At 43.1% G+C, this 21,578-nt stretch overlaps 1 protein-coding gene across 3 annotated transcripts in view; it reads right to left on the reverse strand.

Moving 5' to 3' along the window:
• The window catches only part of TRAF3IP1 (TRAF3 interacting protein 1), a 96,399-nt gene that overhangs the window by 27,746 nt on the left and 47,075 nt on the right, over window positions 1-21,578 (reverse strand). For all 3 annotated transcript variants that reach the window (XM_045033010.1, XM_045033012.1, XM_045033013.1), the window contains 5 exons: window positions 16,396-16,486; window positions 15,111-15,194; window positions 7,176-7,296; window positions 6,964-7,000; window positions 2,091-2,164 (listed from right to left, as the gene is read on the reverse strand). In XM_045033010.1, the coding sequence (XP_044888945.1) occupies window positions 2,091-2,164; window positions 6,964-7,000; window positions 7,176-7,296; window positions 15,111-15,194; window positions 16,396-16,486 (407 nt within the window). The remainder of the gene's footprint in view (window positions 1-2,090; window positions 2,165-6,963; window positions 7,001-7,175; window positions 7,297-15,110; window positions 15,195-16,395; window positions 16,487-21,578) is intronic.

Here is a 21,578-nt window from a genome sequence, read left to right on the forward strand (position 1 = left end):
CAATCATTAATTCACAGTACAATGTATTGGAGATTGCATGATGAGAGAATGAGAGGGTAAAAATAGATTTGGCCTTTTGACTATCCTGGTCTAGATAATACTTAGTCCTGGGGCCTGGACTAGAAGACCTCTTGAGGTCCTTTCCGGTCCTACACGTCTATGCTCTAGGATTTGTGATGCAATGCATTTTAAAGTAGAATAAAAGAGGAGTTTGACACAGCAAAGTCTTCTGATAATGGGTTGCCATTTGGAAAAATCTAATGGGTTTTCTTGTTTGAGAAGGCATTAATCGCACTGTTTGACCTCACTTTTCCTCTGCCGCATTGTGGGACTCTCCCCCGGCCAAGGAAGGCTGGCTGGACACAGCCCCACGCATCAGTCAGAAAGATGCCCCTTCCCTCTGAGGAACTGCACTCCTCCTTGGCAGTCCCAACATGGGGAGGAAAGAAAGTAAATCCTGATTTCTCTGCCCTAGATCCATAAAGGGATTTAGGCGCCCAAACTCCTTGCCTCTCCCATGCAATGTATAGGGAGAACATGGCCTAATACAGGCTTTGTGGCTTTCAGTGATTTTTAGGCACCTACAAGTTAGGCATTGCAACCCCTATGTCTATTTGTGGATCCAGGCCTTTCTGACAACATAATCTACTGCCTCCAGACAGCAAAGCAAACTGTGTTTATTTTTTAAGCACAGATATACCAATTTCAGGTCTTAACTGGACAACCTGAAGATTACACTTCAAAGGGTTCAGGTTAACGCTACCACTTTTGGCACAGAAACTAGAGACCACCATCAAGCCGTAATAGCTCTCCATAAGGCCAGTTCTTCAGGTGTGTCTGTTTTTCAGTCATCTGGAGATATTTATACGCTCTAATGAATTTTGTTCCTGATCCACTAAGATGCCAGCAGCCAGCCTTATTGCATCAAATTAAAAAAGAGATATGTGACTAGAATGGGACTATAGTGTTCAAAAGCTTCCCAAGATACTTGCCCACAACAATGTATCAACCACAAAGTCATCGGACAGCCTTCATGACTCAAGGTATCTTTGGGACTAATATTAAAACTATAGCCATACACTTTGCCACTAAGTGTGAAATTATTAACTCTGATATGACAAAAGAAACCCAATGGCCAAGGTCCTCAAAACTGACTAGTGATTTTGGGCGCCCAACCTGAGTGACTCCCACGGTCTTTCTCTAGCTCATCAGTTGGCCCAGTAATTTACTAGCCTTCTCAATGGCTGTTTGATCAGGAAAATCAATCTAAAACGTTATCATGCAGTCTGATGTGCATTTGCAACAAGATCTTGACAAGGCTTAAACAGTAAAGATTTTCAGTATAAAAACTAAAGACACACACTACATTAATTACGCTTCAGTACTGGCTGCAATCAAGATAGCTTTGGAGACATGAAGCAGTATCAGAGAACCAACGTGATTATACTTTATAAGGTTAGTAGTATCCTAAGATCCTATTTTGGTTAGCAGCCCATGAAAACTGTTGCTGGGCAACAGGATGCTGCTCTACAAATGCCCAAAGGACAACTAAGACGGGAATCAAAACATTACAGCTATGCAAACACACAGAGCACGCCTCATATAGTTCCCAAATGAAGCAGTATTACAACTACAGCAGCTTGAAATTAATAAAACTCATTGGCATCTCTTGCTGCAAAGATGCTTTCTTGATAAATTCAATTACAGAGCTCTGACCAGAGTATGAGTGTTCAGTTACATTTGATAAGCAGCAAAATGAGAGATGTCACTATTTTCTGAGACTCGCTTATTTTCCTCATTCTCTGTCCTGTTTTTTTACATTTTCCAGCTAACAATGAAAATAAAGGACATGAAAAAGGAGTATGGTAACAAATACAAAAACAGAATGAAAAAAGGGAGAAAGGCAAAGACTGATATGGAAAGCAGGACATAATTTGAGAAACACAAAGATGAATTTAAGAAATCAAGGATAATAACTAGATAAGTAAGGAAAAGAAAACTGGGAAGAAAAAAACAATGCACGGACGAAAGAGAGGTCACTACTGAAACGTTCGTGAATGACAAGTCTTTGTAGCCCATTATCACATTACCTTCTCTGTAGACTTTGCCTGTTGCGATGTCTCATAATCTCGCTTTGTTTCCAAGATTCTTTTTACAAGACCACCTGTTGAAGATCAACATTCTCTTAGTACTGGTTACTGACACTACAACACTGTTGTAAATAATCTGAAAACTAATCTAAAACCTGGTCACTTAATTCTATTAAATGAAAACTGATTTTAGACCAGTTTTAACTGTATTCTAGTACATTACTCTACCGCATTTCTATACAATGTCATGATTGTGTAGTGGCAAGTACATTACACAGCACAACCAGAGAGGAGATGGGGGAGAGGAAAGAAATCAAGTCAGGTCTCAGAATCATAATAGAGGCCTACTGGGCTTCGTTCGTCTTCCTGAGGCACATATCAAGGTGAATCTTTTGCTCCTCTGCGTTGAACTGCCAAAGAAGCAGCATCTAAACTCTTAAATTGAACCCATTCGCCTGCTGGTCAAAGCAAGGACAAAGGCTTTATGGGAGGAGCCACATCCAAATCTGCATGGTTGGAGGGTAATGGATAGGAGAAGGATAAATGGGAACAGCCCAAAGGACACCATCCCCAAATGAATTACTTTTGTCAAACAAACTACCTCATGTTATAACAGTATATTTCCAAGACTACTATTCTAGTCTTTGAACAGTTGACCTAAAGGCAACCTGAATCAGCCAAACTGGTGGTAGTTAAAGTAAACCTTCCTTTTGCAAAAATATCGAAGGGAAAAGGTGGTTTTAATTTTAATTTTTTCAAATTTAGTTGTGTTGATTTAAATATGTGAAAGTATAGCTCATTTAAAGGTATAGAGCCACACTTTTGAGTTATATGTTATCATAACAATCTCTTACATTTATATAGCACTTTTCATTCAGAAAAATCTGCCAAATGCTGTACAGACTACATACATGGATCATCTAATCTCTATGCCCTTCCTTTATAAAGTGCAATATTTACATATGGACATTTAGAAAAACACCTTTCTCAAATAAGCCAGGTCCAGTAAAATTACAGTGGATTCTAGGTTTTGAGAAACTAAATAAATGAGATTTGGGATAAAGAATAAGCGTAATGATGTTTAGAACCAACTTGCTTGTGCAGATTTATTTGTACACTTTTTCAAAGTTTACTCTAAATTGGTCAGTCATGCAGACACACACACTCTGCTGGCTAAAGTAACATGCCACAAGAACATTTAAATTATTTAGTGACAAAACATGTCTCCTGAACTCAGCCTAAGGAGACAACCATCTGAATTGGATACTTTATCACATTTCAGAGATACCAGGTCTACTACTCATACTGACAGAAGTATAGATTATATTTCCATGGTGCACTGCCCAACAGGCTTTTTATAGCTATGAAGATCAGAATTTGCAGGATTCTGTTTTTTTCTGCAACTTTTAATGTTATCGTTAGTACCTAAAGCAACACAAGGTATTACCTGCATTTTCTATACAGTCCTTTAGGTGTGTATTGTAGAAGAGGAAACAACACTCAGGTATTGTTAGGTAAGAGACATTTAATTTATTCTGTTTTAAAATATAGTTATAAAATACATCTAGAGATGTAGTCTGTTAAGACTCAGCAATCAAACAGTTGAAAGGGGTTTTTTTTCCCTTCAAAAGCATTTTATTTCATTTTTAGCACAACAATGCAGTAATATTGGAGGTACAATATTTTTCTATACTTTCATTCATGTACAGTGTCCTTCAGAAATTCTCATTTAAATGACACTATATAGCGACAACTCATTTTTCCTGTTGGCTGTGAGAAACAACGACACTTCTTGATACCTAGATAGTATTTTATGTTTTCAAAGCGCTAAGCAAACTTTAGCTAGCTTTCACAACACCTTAGCTCTGATTCAGCTAAGCACTTAAGCATGTGAAATCAATGACACCTAAGCATGTGCATAAATTTAAGTATGGATAACATTTTCAAAAGTGTTTAAGTGACTTAGGAGCCTAAGTACCAGCAGGAGTTAGGCCTGGTCTACAGCAGAAAATTAGGTTAGCGTCACTATGTCAAAAATCCACAGCCCTGAGCGGTTTAGTTAAGCCGACCTAAGGGCATATCTACACTACCAACTATTTTAGGTTGACTTACAGCTACCGCAACTACTGCAGTGGTTCATGTCCATACCGCCCTCCTTCTGTTGGCGGTGTGCTTCCTCACCAGGAATACTTCCACCGACTTAAGGGGGCCTGAGAGCCCAGGATCTCAGCTCTGCGTAGCTCCCTGCTGGGAGCCCATCTGCCCCAACCTCCCCTCCCCCCTCGGGCTCTTGGCTCCTCGCTCCCGACTTGGAGCTCCTTGCCTAGAGCCTGGGTGGCTGCCAGGTTCCCAGTGGGGAGCTGAGAGCTCAGTGGGGGGTGGGTGGGAAGGCAGTGTGAGCTGGGAGCCTTGGTGTAGGGCTCCTGGCAGAGAGCGGGGAGTCAGCACAGCAGCTGGACTGGGCGACAGGAACCTGGGGGACAGCCAGGCTCTAGCTAGAGCCACCCCCCACCCTTGGGTAATAGCTCAAGCTGTGAGCAGCATTCTTGTCAGTTCATAGCTACAGCATGGAGCCATGAAATTGACAAGAATGACAGCCAACAGCCGATGTAAGAAACTCACAGTGTCCACACGGATGCTGCATTGCCCTAACTACATCGACATAAGCCCTACGCCTCTTGTGGAGGTGGAGTTATTATGTAGGTGTAGCAGGGCACTTAGATCAGCAGGAACAAGGCTGTAGTGTGGACACTGACATAAATAGGTCGACATAAGCTGCCTTATGTTGACCTAATTCTGTAGTATAGACCAAGCCTAAGTCCCCATGTAGACATTGCTAGGTCCACCTAGCTACCGCCTCTCAGGGAGGTGGATTACCTCTGCTGTGCAGTCCCTCCTGTCGGAGTCGGTAGTCTCTACACTGAAGAATTACAGCAGTGCAGCTATGCTGCTGTAGCCTTTTAAGTGTGGACAAGCCCTTAGGCACTTAAACATGGGAGGTAAAATTTTCAAAAGCTTAAGTGCTTTGCTGAACTGGAGTTTCTTAAACTAGGCAATCCTCATTCCAATTCCAAGGCCTGACTATAGAGAGATGTTTGTACTGGGGTAGCTACACTGATGCAAAACTCCAATGTAGATGCACTGTCTCAATGTAAAATGGAAATTTACCCCTTGGTGGCTTACCGCAATCACAAAAACACAGTCCCTGATAGAGACAGAAGTTAAGTGACTCACTCAAGGCCACAAAATGGGTCAGTGGTTGAGCTCAAATTAGAACTCATATCTAGATCACTGTTTTTCAGGAGACACTTCTCAGAAGTTAAGTTTCTATTCAGCATTAGTATAATTTAAAAGGACAACAGGCTTAGTTCCTGATAACATGTGCTGCTTCTTATATACGTGTGACCTGACAGTTCCGACCACATTCAAAAGAAAGTCTACATGGGCTGTATAATACCACCAAATTTAGCTCCTTCTTGGGCTTTGCTTTACTGGTAACTCAGTCACCACCACAAAACAAAACTGATTAAGCCTAGCTGCCCGGTGGATTGATTTAAATCACCAATTTTAATCAGGATTTAAATAATCAAAATAGGAAACCATGATTTAAATCTTCAATTTTAATACTGTTTTGCATTTGTACTTTTTAGTTATCTTCCTAAAGAAAAGGGTTGATTCTCATTGGTTGGTAACCATTAAAACATGTTGATTTGCAACTAAATATAGCCATTATCCTAACTTTGGTGCTTATTTTGCTAACCAGGAGCATATACTATATTATACACATTTATTTAAGCAATTATATAGTTTAACTTACATATGTATTTAGATTCTTAAGTTTTATATTTTATGTTAGAAAATGGTGAATGTGAATGATGCATTTCTTATTTGCTAGATGATGAATAATTTATTTATTTACTTACTTATAAAGCATGTCAATCTCTATTTGGATGGAAATTCAAATTCAATTAAAAATGAAAAAAAAACCCAGCATTTTACTTATTAAATGAAATTACTTTAAATGTGCTGATATGTAAGAAAAAATGTTTATCAAAGATGTTTTGCGTTTAAAACTAATTTAATAAACAAAGGGAAATATTATGTGTAATTAATGAAGAGAACTAATTGTTTCTGGTCACCATGTCCTTCAAGATTTTAGAACTAGTAGATCTTATCCTCCCAGCCGTAGTTTTTTTTCATAGATTAGGGAAGGAAAACAAACTTCCTTGCTTTTTCAACTCATAACCAGTTTCTCAACTATGAATTAATTAGTCATTGAATTGAACCAGCTGAATAAACTGAAATGAAGAAAATATTCTTTCCGCACCTGAGGCTATTGCTGTAAAAAGCTGGTTGAGCATGTCAACAAACTTTGGTTCAAGGTGCTTAGTCAGTGACTTCTGCCAGTTCAGTGATTTGACCTTCTTTAAAACTTGGCAGCAAACACATACCAATACCAAAGTTCAGCTTCACTTTGATCTGATAATATGCTGGTTCTCCATGGACTTTACCAGCTGTACCTACCATAATAAGTTAGCAGAATTTACTCAGCAGGGTTCTAAACTCTTGCTACCCTGTATCCCTACCTGGATTGCAGATCCTGCTACCCTGTTACAATAAGAACAAATTGTATCCCTACCTGTATTGTAGATCCTGCTACCCTGTTACAATAAGAACAGATTGCTTTTGCTAAATAGCTTGTTTCTATATTTTTGTTTTTTAAAGTTATTGCATAAATTAGAAGTACATACCTTCAAGATGCAAGATCAAAACATGATCAAGAAATGTTATTCCCATTATCTATTTAAGATTCTTTTACATCCTGTGTAGAGTATGAATCACAAATGAAGGGAGAAGAGCCAGAGAAACTTACCATGCTTCTCATCACCATCCAGTTCCATTATTGGCTCCTACATAAGAAAAAGTAAAAGCTTTTAGTTATAAGGAAGCTTACATTGCTGTGATCTAAAGCATGCATGCATCCCAGATAAGAAACTGCTCGAATAAAAAAAAATTGGACAGCATTAAGGGAACTCTGAACAAAGATTTGAGCAAAAATGCTGGGGTTTTGTTATATTAACAGACCGTTTCCATTTCTGGCATTTCAGGTAGCTGTGGTGCTGCCTCCACTACAAACTGATCATCTTCATCATCAGAATTCTGTTTGTCTATGATCACATTTGAGACGGCTTTCCCGCTGCCATTCCTGAAAGAAAGACAATGGAAATTTAAACCATACAGAAATGTTGACCAAATGTTATCTATGACTGAAGAGAGCACATGCCTCTCTCTCTCTCTAATACAGTAAAACCTCAGAGTTATGAACCCCTTGGGATTGGAGCTTGTTCACAACTCTGAAATGTTTGTGACTCTGAACAAAACGTTAGGGTTGTTCTTTCAAAAGTTTACAACTGAACATTGACTTAACACAGTTTTGAAACTTTGCCATGCAGAAGAAAAACACTGATTTTAACCATCTGAATTTAAATGAAGCAAGCACAGGAACAGTTTCCTTGGCTAGTCATTTTTTTTTTAAAACCCCCCCCCCCTTTTTTTTTTCTACCTGAATATAACGCTGTCCTCGGGAGCCAAAAAATCTTACCGTGTTATAGGTGAAACCGCACTATATCGAACTTACTTTGATACACTGGAGTGTGCAGCCCCGCCCCCTCCGGAGCACTGCTTTACCACGTTATATCCAAATTCATGTTATATCAGGTCGCGTTATATCGGGATAGAGGTGTCGTTTACATTTAGCATAGCACTGTACTATATTTGCTTTTTTGGTCTCTGCGGCTGCCTGATTGCATACTTCCAGTTCCAAATGAGGTAGGTGGTTGACTGGTCAGTTCGTAACTCTGGTGTTTGTAATTCTGAGGTTCTACTGTTCTACTTCCTAATCTAATTTATGCCATTTTCAATTGCAGCCCAACTTTAATTTGCAGTCTATAAGTATCTCCACAGGGAACAAATATTTAATACCAGGCTCTTCAATCTAGTAGAGAAAGATCCAATAGTTGGAAGCTGAAGCTAGATAAGTATAGACTGGCAGTATTAAGGTGAAAATTCTTAATGGTGAGAGTAATGAACCACTGGAACAATTGACCAGGAGTTGTGGTGGATTCTCCATCGCTGACAATTTTTAAATCAGAACTGGATATTTTTCTAAAAAAAGATATGCTCTAAGAATGTTTTGGGAAGTTCTATGGCCTGTTTTATGCAGTGCTGCGGTAGCCATGTTGGTCCAAGCATATCAGAGAGACAAGGTGGGTGAAGTAATCTCTTTTATTGGACCAACTTCTGTTGGTGAGAGAGACAAGCTTTCCAATGTACAGAGAGCTCTTCCTCAGGTTTGGGAAACTTACTCAGAGCCTATATGAATCTATGAAGACAGAGGTACTGGCCAGGCATTCCGGTTCTTCTTCCAGTGGTTAAAGACATTTGTTTCAGGTGTGCGCATGCACAGCTCAATGAAGTTAGAGATTTTTGCCTAGCAGTAACTGTAGGGGTGGCACTTATGCCCTTTTTGTCAGTGCCCCTCCCATGATTATGTAAGGGCAGTGACACCCCACCGCTTAGTTCCTTCCTACCACCAGCAGCTAGCACTTGGTGTGACCTTACCTCACACTTGCCTTCACTGTTTTCTGTGATCTTTTTCGTATATAAAGTAAAACCTGCCTTAGCAACCACCTCTGAAGAGAGACTACCTGTCACAAGCGACTACTTGCAGAAACCACGGAATGTTCCCCCCCGCCATAATTTAACTGTGAAGAAAATGTGAAGAGCGATGACCTGTCATCTGCAACCAACGACCACATTTTCTTACTCCTATCTATAAAAACAAACCTGTAGAAGAAACCAATCTTCCTTACTTCCAGCAGCTGCTGCTCTCCGGTGTGCAAACCTTTGTAGAGAGACCACCTCTTACAAGCAACCACTTTTGCTAACTCTCATGAGTGGTCACTCTTGGCGGGTTTTACTGTAGTTAGTAGTAGTACTTTTAGATTGCAGTAGTTAGATAGGTAGTTTTCCCAGTGGGATGCTCTCCCGTAGTTTAAACATTGTCCTTTTTGTGGGGTAGCCACCCCCAACAGCAACACCCACACTTCTGTGCCGCAGAGAAGGGCACATGAAGGAAAGGCACTTCATCTGTAACTCCTTTAAGAAGAGAACTCAGGTGGCTAGAGACTTCAGATTAAAGCAGCAGCTTCTTGAGCAAGCCATGAGGCTTGCCTCAGTAATAGGAACAATCTAGGAATGTCTGGCTCCTAAAAAAAGCACCTGACTTCTTGACTGAGCTCGGATTCCTTGCCCAGAAAGAAGAGGGAATGCTCTCCTTTATCAGGTCCCCCAAGAAAAAGAACCCATAAAATGGACTGGGGGCATTCCAGACTACAAGGAGATTCATCTTCTCTGTGTAGGGAAAGTACCAACTAGCACCGTGAGTCTGCGGGTATGTGGGCTAGAGCTCGGCTGTCAACTCTCTCAACAGTTCCATTGCAGGACCACGGATACTCCATACTGTCAACTCTGGTACTGCCTTGGGGACATCTGAGGAATCCAGTACCAAGGAACATTGTCTGTTTCCACACCAATTGTGTACCAGGCAGCAGATTTGCTGTGCCTGCCTGTCCTGACTTGCTGCTTATTCAGGAGCATTTGACTGCAGTAGTGTTATCTGTGGTGTCCTGCCTAGTGGGCAGAATTATTGTTATTTACAGCAATGTCCTCCACCCTGCAGTTTACCTACGGTCCAGAGGTTCAACCGCCTTCCTCATTGGCGCTGAGGGTGTCGCTAATGGGGACAGAATCTTTGATACAGACATTGATTACAATGTAGTTTGCATCTGGCAGGCCTGAGACCAGCTTCAATGCATGCTCCAGGGCCAAATATGAGTGTCAGGCTGGTACAAGCGGTCAAGAAGCCATTGACTGTTCCCCCTGTACTAATGACAATGTCAGGTTGGAACACAGACAATGCAGGGCTTTTGGTGGCCCCATCAGGAGCAGCTCCCCTGCCACCATCAGATTATCTGGAAGCGTCCTCAAAGTGGAGTTTGAAGGCATCTCACTCTGCTTCCTCCTATCGCTTTCGATCTTGAAGGTCATCGAGACAATGGGAATCATGGTCAATACTGGGATTGGTACCATTACCACCACAGAGACAAGCGCCCCGGCTTAGTTCCTACTGGCCTCCGATGCCATATCCTTATCTGCAATGGCCTCCATGGAATCTCTTGGAAATCTCCCAGTTGGCTAAGTCCCAGCCATTTGCTCATTCTAGAGCACAATCACCTCTACCATTGGTAGCGTCCCTCCAGGAACCACTGGTTCTGTAGCCACTGGCTGAGGCAGTTCCATCTGCACTGGAGCTTCCTGAATCTGACTGTCGGATGCTATCCCACAAGGAATTCTGTTTGTCCCACCTCCATCTTCCTCCTTGTCACCAGATGATGTAATGGTACCAGAGTCCTCATCTTCAGTACTGGAGGATTTCAGGTCATTATAATATCTGCTCAGAAGCATAGCATTGGCCTTAAGTATTCATGCCAAGTTTGTTCAGAAAAACACCCACAAACTGCTGGATATCCTCCAGCCATGGCTCCTGCGAGAGAAGCATTCTCTATAAACAAAGTGATATTACAGCCTGCAAAATTGCATGAAATATGCTAGCTTTGTTAACACTCACAACAAAACTCACTAATAGATATTATGTGCCTATGCAGGGTTTTGAATGTTTTTCTCCCTCATCCAGCTCCAAATTCCCGTGTTGTGATGGCAGCAAATGAGTGAGACAGACAGGGGAGATACATGTCTATGCCTAAAGAAAGATGACAGAACAGGTTAGATTTGATGGGGAGGGAGATCTATTGGACTTCATTCTTGCAAACTGCATATTGCCAACCAGCAAGCTCTGTGGCCAAGGTATGGTTTTGGTGAACTGGAACACTATGTCCAAAGTTGAGGATAAATTACCAGAATCCTCCAGAGCAGAGTCCAAAGCCTTTGTTACAGAAGGCCCGTTAGTGGCCAAGACATCCTTACAGTTAGTTTCTGGATCTAATTTTAGCCAAACCATCCATCCTCTCCTGTCTGAGTGGACAATCTATTTGACTTAAGTTTTGAGAGCCTGGCTCCAGTTGTGATCATCATATCCCAGTCCCATCTATTCAGGAACAGGTTCTACAGTGCTCAGGAGACAATAACTATGGGTCCTAACCATTGTGGGATTGGGTTATGCCATTAAGATCCTATCCCCCTACTCTGTACTTCTCAGGGAGCCCTCTCACGAATCATTGCTTTTGTGGCAGGTACAAACCCTGTGTGCTCTTGGGGGCTGTGGAGCAGGTTCCTCGTCATCTTTGCAGAAAAGGATTTTAGTCCCTGTACTTCCTGACCCCCAAGTCCAAAGGAGGAATGAGACCTATCTTTGATATCCTTGGTCACAACAAATTCATCTAGTACATTTTTCCCACGCCAGTTGTTCCAGACAATTCAGCATCTTCATTGGGATCACCATTCACATTCTTCACAAATGATCCGTGTAAGCCTGTGGTTACTGGACCATCCAGCAGCCTACAAGTACATGGTGCAACATGCAAGACTGCACCTTAGACTAACTTCAGCTACCACTGAAGAGGACTATCACCTGAGTTGCTAGCCACTGGACACTCCTGTCTGAGTGCCGTCAGAGATACGTGTAGACAGAATACAACATGTGTCAGGAAGTCCCCTTTGCCCACCCTTCACCAACCAGAACAGCCGAGAGCTAGGGTCGTGGAGGACAAGAGCACTCCACAGTTCCAACTGGCCGTCACGGGCGGTAAGAAGGAACTGAGGAGCGGACGGGCCGGCTGGGGTATATATTCAGCGCCATAGCGGCGCCACTCCAGGGGGCGCCCAGCCGGCCCGCCGGAGTTGCTAGGGTAAAAAAGTTCCGAGATGCCGTGCACGCGCGGCGCGCACACCTAACTGGAATGCATAGGAGCAATCACTCGAAGAAGAACAGTATTTGCCAATGCCTCCACAATAGGTTGGGGAACACATCTAGGAATCAAGTATCAGAGGGGTAGCCATGTTAGTCTGGATCTGTAAAAAGCAACAAAGAGTCCTGTGGGTATTCATCCACGAAAGCTCATGCTCCAATATATCTGTTAGTCTATAAGGTGCCACAGGACTCTGTTGCTTTTTACATCTAGGAATGTTACAAGTTCATGGTTTGTGGTAAGAACAGGAATCTTCCGTTATATCAACATGCTGGAACTTCAAGCAACATACAATGCCTGTTGGGCTTTTCGGAACCACTTCCTGGGGGCAGCGATTCATATTCTCACACACAATACCACTGCAATGATAAGCAAGCAGGTGGGATCCAGCTTTATCAAGAGGCAATAAAGTTCTGACACCACTGCATCAAGGATAGTGTAGTGGGGTGGTTACCCGCTCCTGCCCTGAGGGGTTTAAAAAGCGGCCTGGAGGGGCTTGAAAGCTGCATCTTTAAAAGCTGGTCTGATTGGGGAAGCAGCCGCAGCTGGGCCACACCCTAATCAAGCCACAGCTGGCCTGTATAAAAAGGCCAGGGAAGCCAGGAGCAAACAGTTTCCCTCTGCATATAGAGGGAGAAGGGCCTGGCTGCAGGGAGCTAGACACAGGGTATCTGAGTGGAACAGGGCTGGGGAAAGGCAGAGGAGCTGGGGAGCTCCTGCCTGGAAAGCCCCAGGCTGCAGCCTAGCATAAGGCCAAGAGGTACTGGGGGTTGCAGGGGCAGACCAAGGGGTAGGCAAAGGCAGCAGGTCCAAACCCCTTTGCCTATGATGAGTGGCTGATACTGCAGTCTGCTCCAGTGAACGGGGGCTAGATGGAGACTGGGCAGTAGCCAAAACTGAGGCAAAGTGGGGATAGTGGGTTGGGGGTTCCCCAGGGAGGGGAGACCCAGATTGGTGGGGTACTGCCAGGGGGCAGCACCCCAGTTAAAAAGGCACCGGGGTCCAGAGAGGGGCACAGGGTCCAAGAGGACAGGTGGATCACCGGCCTGCAGAGGACGCTCCTGGCTGGAAAAAGAGCTAATTCTCTAAGAAACCAGCAGGAGGTGCCGCAGGGGTGAGTCCGCTCCTCTACAGATGGTATTATACCCACAGCAGCTTACTTGCCTGGCTCTCAGAACCAGCTAGCCAAGTAGCTCAACAGGGCTTTCTCAGACAACCACGAGTTGTCCCTAAAGAACAATGTGCTGAGGTCCATTCAATTGACCTATTTGTGACAAAAGGACAATGGGAAATGTTAGTTCTGTTTCCAAGCAGGAGTTGGCCTGGGATCCCTTACCAAAACATTACAAGTGAATTGTAGAAGGGACCCGATGTATGCCTTTCCTCCTATCCCTCAGATTTATCCTCAAGCTCAAACTGGAACATACCAAACTGATTCTGATCACACCAACATGGCCGAAGCAATGTTGGTTTTCTGACCACTCTCTCTCTCGAACTCACAAATCTCTACCCTCTTCTTCGCAACCTGCTGACATCACAGACAGGTAGACTGCTGACTGCCAGATGAACAACTCCTCACTGCATGGATGCTGCAGGGCTAAATGAGAAGGGGCAATTCCTGGAAGCAGTTAGGGAAATTCTGCTTAGTAGTAGAAAACCAGTTACAAGGTCCACCTATTTGTCTAAACAGAAACAATTTTTGATTTGGACAACATCCAAGCAAATTCAGCCCACATCAGCTCCTGAGGTCCCTTCCAACTCTGATATGCTATGAAATCTATGAAAGGACTAAACAGTTTTATACATCATCTTGACTATTCGTACCCTATGTGAGCAGATGAAAGAACAACTGGTCTCCACTCAGACCATTTCCAAGTGGATAACTGCTCGTATTACCCAAACTCATGAAGTTGCTCATATGACATATCTTCAGTCATTATGGGCTCATTCAGTGAGAGATCAAGTGACATTAATTGGATTCCTCAGCGATATTTCAATACTGGTTATCTGCAGGCCAGTGACATGGTCTTCTGTGCATACTTTTGCTAAACATCATGCTATCACTACGGTGTCGAGATCAGATGAAAACTTTGGGACGGCAGGTCTGCATTCACTGTTTAAATAGACTCTGATCCCCACCTCCTGCTCAAACTGCTTGAGAGTCCCCTGAATAGAATACATGTCTGCAACCACTTGAAGAAGAAAAGACGGTTACTTACCGGTATCGTAACTGTTGTTCTTTGAGAGGTGAGTGCATACATATATTCCACAGCCCACCATCTGATCCCTCAGCACTGGAGTCTCCAGCCTGGCGTTTCAGTGCAAAGAAAGGGAAGGGGGGGTCGGGGCGGCAATGCCATATAGCCGTGGGAGGGATGTGAAGGAAAAGGCATGAATGCCACTTCTACAGGTAGTGCTAGGTGCACAAACACCTGAATGAAATACATGGCCACACTCATCTCAAAGAACAACAGTTATGATACAGGTAAGTAACTGTCTTTTATTTGGCCACAGAAATAATTTTTCTTCTTTTAACCACCAACTTGCTTTTCTGGATTAGAGGAAGTTAGCATTTATCAGATGCTTATCATTTTGGTAATTAGGAATAGTTTCAAAAGACACCTTTAGCATTCTGGGGCCATGGTCTATTCACTGCATACATGACCGACCTTTTCTAGGCTTATCTTAGATTAGCATTATAAGATTTATTGTTCCAGAGTTTGCAACAGCTGATCATTTTATCTGCTTTTCAAAGCTTCTGATACCACAGTTCAGTTTCACTTTGTTCTGACAATATACTGGTTCTGCAGAAACAATAAGACCAGGACACCAAATCTTAACATTTTCTAAGCTGAGGCCATGTGCAGTGTGTATATTTTAGTAACATTGTTATGGGTGAGTGTCACATGGAACATCACAAAATGATGCATTGGGAAAACTAGGAATGTTTATTCTGCATCACACACACACACACACACACACACACACACACACACACACACACTCTCTCTCTCTCTCTCCCCCCTTCCCTTACCTCTCTGGAAGTAAAACCTCTGTACTTTCTTGTCGTTTTATCCGGGGAGGAGCTGGCCTTGCGCTATTGGGACGTGGTGGTCTTCTACAATAAAGAAAAGATTTTTCATTTATAGCTGCAAAACGAACTACTAATACACGTCCATGGAAGTTACTAGTTTATAGTAGAGCTGTCGATTAATCACAGTTAACTCGCGCAATTAACGTGAAAATATTAATCGCAATTAAAAAAATCAATCATGATTAATCACAGTTTTAATCGCACTGTTAAACAATAGAATACTAATTGAAATTTATTAAATATTTTGGATGCTTTTCTACATTTTCATATATATTGTATTGTGTTGTAATTGAAATCAAACTGTACATTATTTTTCATTTCAAATATTTGCATTGTAAAAATAAAACAAAAGAAATAGTATTTTTTCAGTTCACCTCATACAAGTACTGTAATGAAATCTCTTTGTGAAAGTGCAATTTACAAATGTAGATTTTTTTTGTTACATAACTGCACTCAAAAACAAAACAATGTAAAACTTAAGAGCCTACAAGTCCACTCAGTCCTACTTGTTCAGCCAATAGCTAAGACGAACAAGTTTCCTTCATCTACCAGTGAAAGGAACTCCTGCTTAGCATCCTCAGCCAACTTGTTTTAAGATCCCAACAAGGGAAGTCAGGGCCTGGGGTCAGAGCAGGGGCAAACGTGAGGCTAGGAATAGAAGAGGAGTTTGGAGTCAGGGCCAGGCCAGGGTCGATAACTGGGGTCAGAGTCTGAATCAGGAGGCAAAGTCCATATCAAGCAAAGGTTTAAGCCAGGAATTCAAGACCAAGGAGCGGAAATGGTCGTGGCAGCTACAGAAGATCCACGCTGTTGCCTGGACTCTTCCTGGAACTACCCTTGGGTTTATATAGGGCAGGGAGCCAATTGGGAGCCCTGGGGCTGCCGTCTATCAAACCTTTGAGGCGGAACTTCCCATGGTCTATGTCCACAGTGGGTCATGGGAAGCGGAGCGCAAGTTGATTGCAGCTGCTGCTCGGTGGTAGCCGGGAGATGTCAGCTGCCTGGTAGATCTACAAGCCCAGGTTCTAGATGCATGAGGCTTTACAACTTGTCCTTAAATTTCAGAATGGCATCCCAGATATTAAAGTCATATCGCCCTAATAAAGCCTTCTGGTTAGTGAGTCTAAGCTTCAGAGTGGTAGCCGTGGCACCTTAGAGACTAACAATTGCCTTCTTCAGACCTGTTACAGTTAGGTAAGAAAGGAACAGAGAGATAGGAACGGACCTTTGGGTTACGTGAGGTGGAAGATCATTAGATACTTCGCCATTCTCGGACACCATTGGCTTCTCAGAGGCACGGTTTCCAGTTTCTCCTTCTATTAAAAGGAAACATCACCACAGCTTAGTCATAATTACAAGTTTGAAATGTAAATCTAAGCTTTTGTACTGAATTATTTTACATTTTATCAAAGCTCAGTGTGTGCCAGTTAACTAAATCCACTACAACAGAAACAGTTTATTTTTTAAAATTTATTTGTAACCAAAGCCTTTTAAGCCTGAAATATTTAAAACTATTTAAATATTGAACTTACAGTTCAAATGGACGCTGAGAAATAATTCTATACTCCAACTCTTCACATTCGCACACAATACTGTCACCTTTTCCATTTGGAAAAAGATGGCTACTTATCTGTAGCATAATTGTTGTTCTTTGAGATGTGGGTGCAGACATGTATTCCACTCAGGTGTGCGCACGCCCAGTCACCAAAGCCGAAGGACTTTGTCTGGTAATACGTGTAAGGGCGGAGCTAGTGCCCTTTCCCTTGTAGGCCCTACCGTGGCTATATAAGGGCAGCACCACCCTGACCCTCCCTTAGTTCCTTTGCACCAAAACTGAGGCTGGAAACTCTGATGCAGAAGGGATGAAAAGAGGAAAGGTGATTCATCCTGTAACTGTATTTCTTCAAGTTGTGTCCCAATATGGGGTGCTCCACTTCAGGTGCAGATGCACCTTTGAGCAGAGATTTTCATTAGCAGTCAGTTGGGCACATGCACCAGCCCCACAGATCCCCATGCCTTGCTGAAGATACATAAAACTGCACAGGTGAACCACCCTCACTTCCTTTTCTACTGCAAAATCCCACAAAGAAAACGCTGAAGCAAAGGGAAAGGAGGGTGAACAGTGGATCTCCCATAAGGACATGCATATTGAAGAACGACAGTTACTACACAGAGTAAGTAACCTTTCACTCTCTTTCAAGTAGAGTCCTATGGGTGCTTCACTTCAGGTGACTTCTGAGCAGTACCACAGCAGGAGGGAGTTTTGGAATAGAGTCTAGTACAGAAGACAGAACTGCACTGCCTACTGCTACATCAGATCTAGAGGCATGAACCAAGGCATAGCATTTAAGAGAATGTATGCATTGAAGACCGTATACTGGCCCTGCAGATTTCAGGTACTGGAATGTCCTTAAATAAGGCCAGGATGTTGACTGCAACCTAGTAGAATGGGCCAGAACCCTAGCAAGAGGTTGGGCATTGGCAATTTCATAGCAAGTGATAATACGCCCTGAAATCTACCTTGAAATCTCTGGGTAGAAATAGAGGAACACTTAGATTTGTCTACTATGTAGACTATTTGTCTCAGAGACTTCCAAAATGGTTTGCTCCTATCGAGATAGAAAGCCAATGCTCTTCTGACACAGAGGGAACAGTAAATGTATGGTCTGGTTCAGATGAAACTCAGACGATACCTTAGGAAGGAATCCGGGATGTGGATGTAGGGAAATTTTATCCTTCAAAAATACACCTCTACTCTGATATAACGCTGTCCTCGGGAGCCAAAAAATCTTACCGCGTTATAAGTAAAACTGCATTATATCGAACTTGCTTTGATCTGCCGGAGCACTGCTTTGCCACATTATATCCAAATTCGTGTTATATCAGGTCGTGTTATAGAGGTGGTAGAGGTGTACTGAAAAGGAAGGATCCACCAAAAAGGCCCTCTGATTTCCCCAATTCTTCAAGCCAATGTAATGATTATTAAAAAGGCTGTCTTTATGGACCTCTACCTAACAAGTGGACAATCTAAAAAGGTAATAATGCCATGCTTGTATTGGCCATGTAAGGACTATCAAGATCTCCTTGTCCTGCTTGATCTTGTTCATCACTTTTAGAGTTAGAGGCATTGGGAAAAATGAGTAATACAGACTCTTTGTCCAGGGAATTGATTGTGGCTTGGGAGAAAATATAGCTAAGTAAATAACCTGATTACAGTGAAAGTGAGACAGCACCTTAGACAAAAATTCCAGGAGTGGTCTCAATGATACCTTGTCTTTGAAGAACTGCATATATGAAGTGTCTGCCATAAGGCTTGCAATTCACTGACTCATCTTGCAGATGGTATAGCCATCAGGGAGGCTGTGTTCTAGGCAAGGAAATACCAAAAATATGGTGCTATCAGCTCAAAAAGGCAGACCCATAAGCACTGCCATCACTGTATTAAGCTCCACAATGGCACCATTTTCCTCTCTGGTGGAAAAAGGCAGACAATACTATTCAGAAATCTCACTATCATAGCACTTGAGAATACCATCTTTCCTTAGACAGGAAGATGAAAAGCTAAGATTGCAGCCAAGTGGACCTTCAGGCAGCTAAGAGCTAGTTCACAAGATTTTAAATGCAGCACGTAGTACCAAATATCATGAATCTGAGCTGACATGGGCTGAATTTGCTTTGATGTTAGCCAAATTGAAAGACATCTCCACTTAGCCAAGTAGGTGGACCTTGTAGATACCAAGCATTTCCTCTCCTCCTCATCTAGCCATGCAACATCCACAGAGTAAGGTGCAGACTGTCCAATGTAGGATGAACAAACTGGCTGTGATGTTGAGTCAGGTGGTAGGGAGAAACTTAGGAGGCCAAGCTGGTAGGGTGAGAAGATCGGAAAACCAACACTGCCTCAGTCAGGCCAGTGCAATCAGCATTATCTTGGCATAGTCCAATTTGAGCTTATGAACAAACTGATGGATCAAAGTGATGGGGAGGGTGAAGTTATACATCAGGTCCCCTCCCCAATTCAGATGGAAATAATTCGTTACAGATCCCAGGCTGAGCACCATCTGGGAACAGAACTGACAACATTTCCTGTTGTCCTTTGTCACACATATGTTGATAAAAGGGACGCCCCATATCCAAAAACAGATCTCAGCACACTTTTCTTTAGGGACCACTCACGGTTGTCTGAAGAGGTCCTGCTGAGGTGATCAGCCAGCTGGTTTTGAGAGCCTGGGAAGTGAGCTGCCATGGGTATGATTATTTCCTTGAGGCAGAAATGATAGAATTTTATTGCTTCCTGAAGTGCTGGGTGGAGTAGCTGCCCTCTTGCTTGGTCACATAATGCACTGCAGTGGTATCATCAGTGAGTATGAACAGTGGCTCACTGGATCTGATCCTGAAAGGCCCAACAGACATTGTATACTGCTTGAAGCTCCAGTACATTGATATGACAAGAGGTCTCCTGCTCTGCCCACAAACACTGAATCTTTAATGATCCCAAATGCACTCACCAAGCTATTGTGGAAGCATTCGTGATTAACGTTCTGATTGGTGGAAGAAAGGCAAAAGAGAGACCTTTGAAACACACTCCTGTGCTCTATCCATGATTGTAGTGAGTCCGGTAGCTCTGGGGAAACTCAGATAAGGGTGTCCAATGACTGGCAACTTGGGTGACGGACCAACCTCAGCTACAACTGAAGAGGGCAAAGAGCCTCTCCTGCTGTGCACTGTAAATGCATGAGGCCATATGGCCCAGTAATCTCAGGCATACACAGACCATGGTTGAAGGATGAAATTGGAGAGCCAGACAAAGGCTCCAAATTGTCTGGAATTGTTCTTACTGGAGAAAGACCCTCAACTTTGTAAAGTCTAATAGGGCCCTAATGAACTCAATTTTTTGAGTTGGGATTAGAGTTGATTTTCCTTTGTTCAGGATCAGACCCAGCTAACCAAAAAGGTCCAAAGTGAATGGGACATGAATGAGGACCTGCTCCCTGGATGTGCATTTCACCAGCCAATTGTCCAAGCACAGAAATACATTAATCCCTCTCCTTCTGAGAAAGGCCGCCACCACATCACCATCACTCAATTTGGTAAAGACCCCTGGGGCTGAAGATAGGCCAAAGGGGAGAACTGTGTACCATTAATGTTGGCCAGCAACAAGAAATCTCAGAAACTTTGTGTGGCATATTGGAGATTGACATCAGCAAACCAGACATTATGATTCAGTGCAAGAAGAATAGTAGTCAGGGTAATCACAGAGATCAAGGATAGGTCTCTATCCTCCCTTGGATTTGGGGATCAGGAAGTACTGGGAGTAGAATCCTTTTCCATGAAGATGAGGAGGAAGCTCCTCTATGGCCCCCATAGTACACAGGGTTTCCACCTGCTGCGTAAACAGTGACTCATCATAGTGGCCCACCCAGTGACATGGGTATGGGGATAGGAGGGAGACTGGATATGAACTGAATAGCATAATCCGATCACATAGTGCTAAGGACCTACCTGTCTGTAATTATAACCTTCCAAGTACTACAGAAGTGGGACAACCTGTCCTGGAACAGAAGGGACGGGAAAGTTATGTTCCAAGCTGGAGTGCTGCTTTTGAGATTCAAGTCAAATAGGCTGCCAAGTCCAAGAGATGAGAGGATGGGCCGTTTGGCTAGAATTAGACCCAGAAAGTCTTTGCTCCAATTTGTGCCCCTTTCTGGAGAAATACTGCTACCTCAGAGTAGGGGGACTGATGGAAATATCGCTGAGGGTGATTATTACTGCCGTCAATGGCTACCAAAGCCATGTCTCCTTGGGGCCTGAACATAAATCCTCAAGGAGCACAGGGGCTTTTGGAGGTCTTTAAAGGAATGTAATGTCTCTTCATTTCTCTCAGTAATGATGAGGTGACCAAAAGCAGCAAGTCCTCTATGCTTTGCTGGATCTCATGAGCCATGACAGGGTTTTGCAACCATGTAAGATCCTCCTCATTGTGAAGACAGAAGCCATTAGCCTGGATAAAGCATCCACTATATCCAGAGCTGACTATAATGATGTCTTGGCCACTAAACGGCCTTCTGCAACAAAAGCCTTGAAATCCTCCCTGAAGGATTCTGGTAACTTATCCACAAATTTGGACAAGGGGTCCCAGTTCACAAAGTCATTTTTATATAATAGCACATGCTGATTGACAATACACATCTGCATGGGGGACCTGATGAAGAAGAGAGATCCCTCTTCCTTCTGACGAGGAATCTGAGCTCAGCTGAGAAGATCCAGCCTGTACTAGTTCAGGCCCCTCAGTGCCTCTGAGGGGCCTGATGCGCCACAGTGGTCCCTCATGCTGAGGCAGAGCTCAGGGCCTTCTTGAGAAGATACGGCTTTAATCTTAAGTCTCAAGCCACCGGTGTCTTTTTTTTT

Source organism: Mauremys mutica, chromosome 10 (assembly GCF_020497125.1).
Source record: "Mauremys mutica isolate MM-2020 ecotype Southern chromosome 10, ASM2049712v1, whole genome shotgun sequence".
NCBI classification, from domain to species: Eukaryota; Metazoa; Chordata; order Testudines; family Geoemydidae; genus Mauremys; species Mauremys mutica.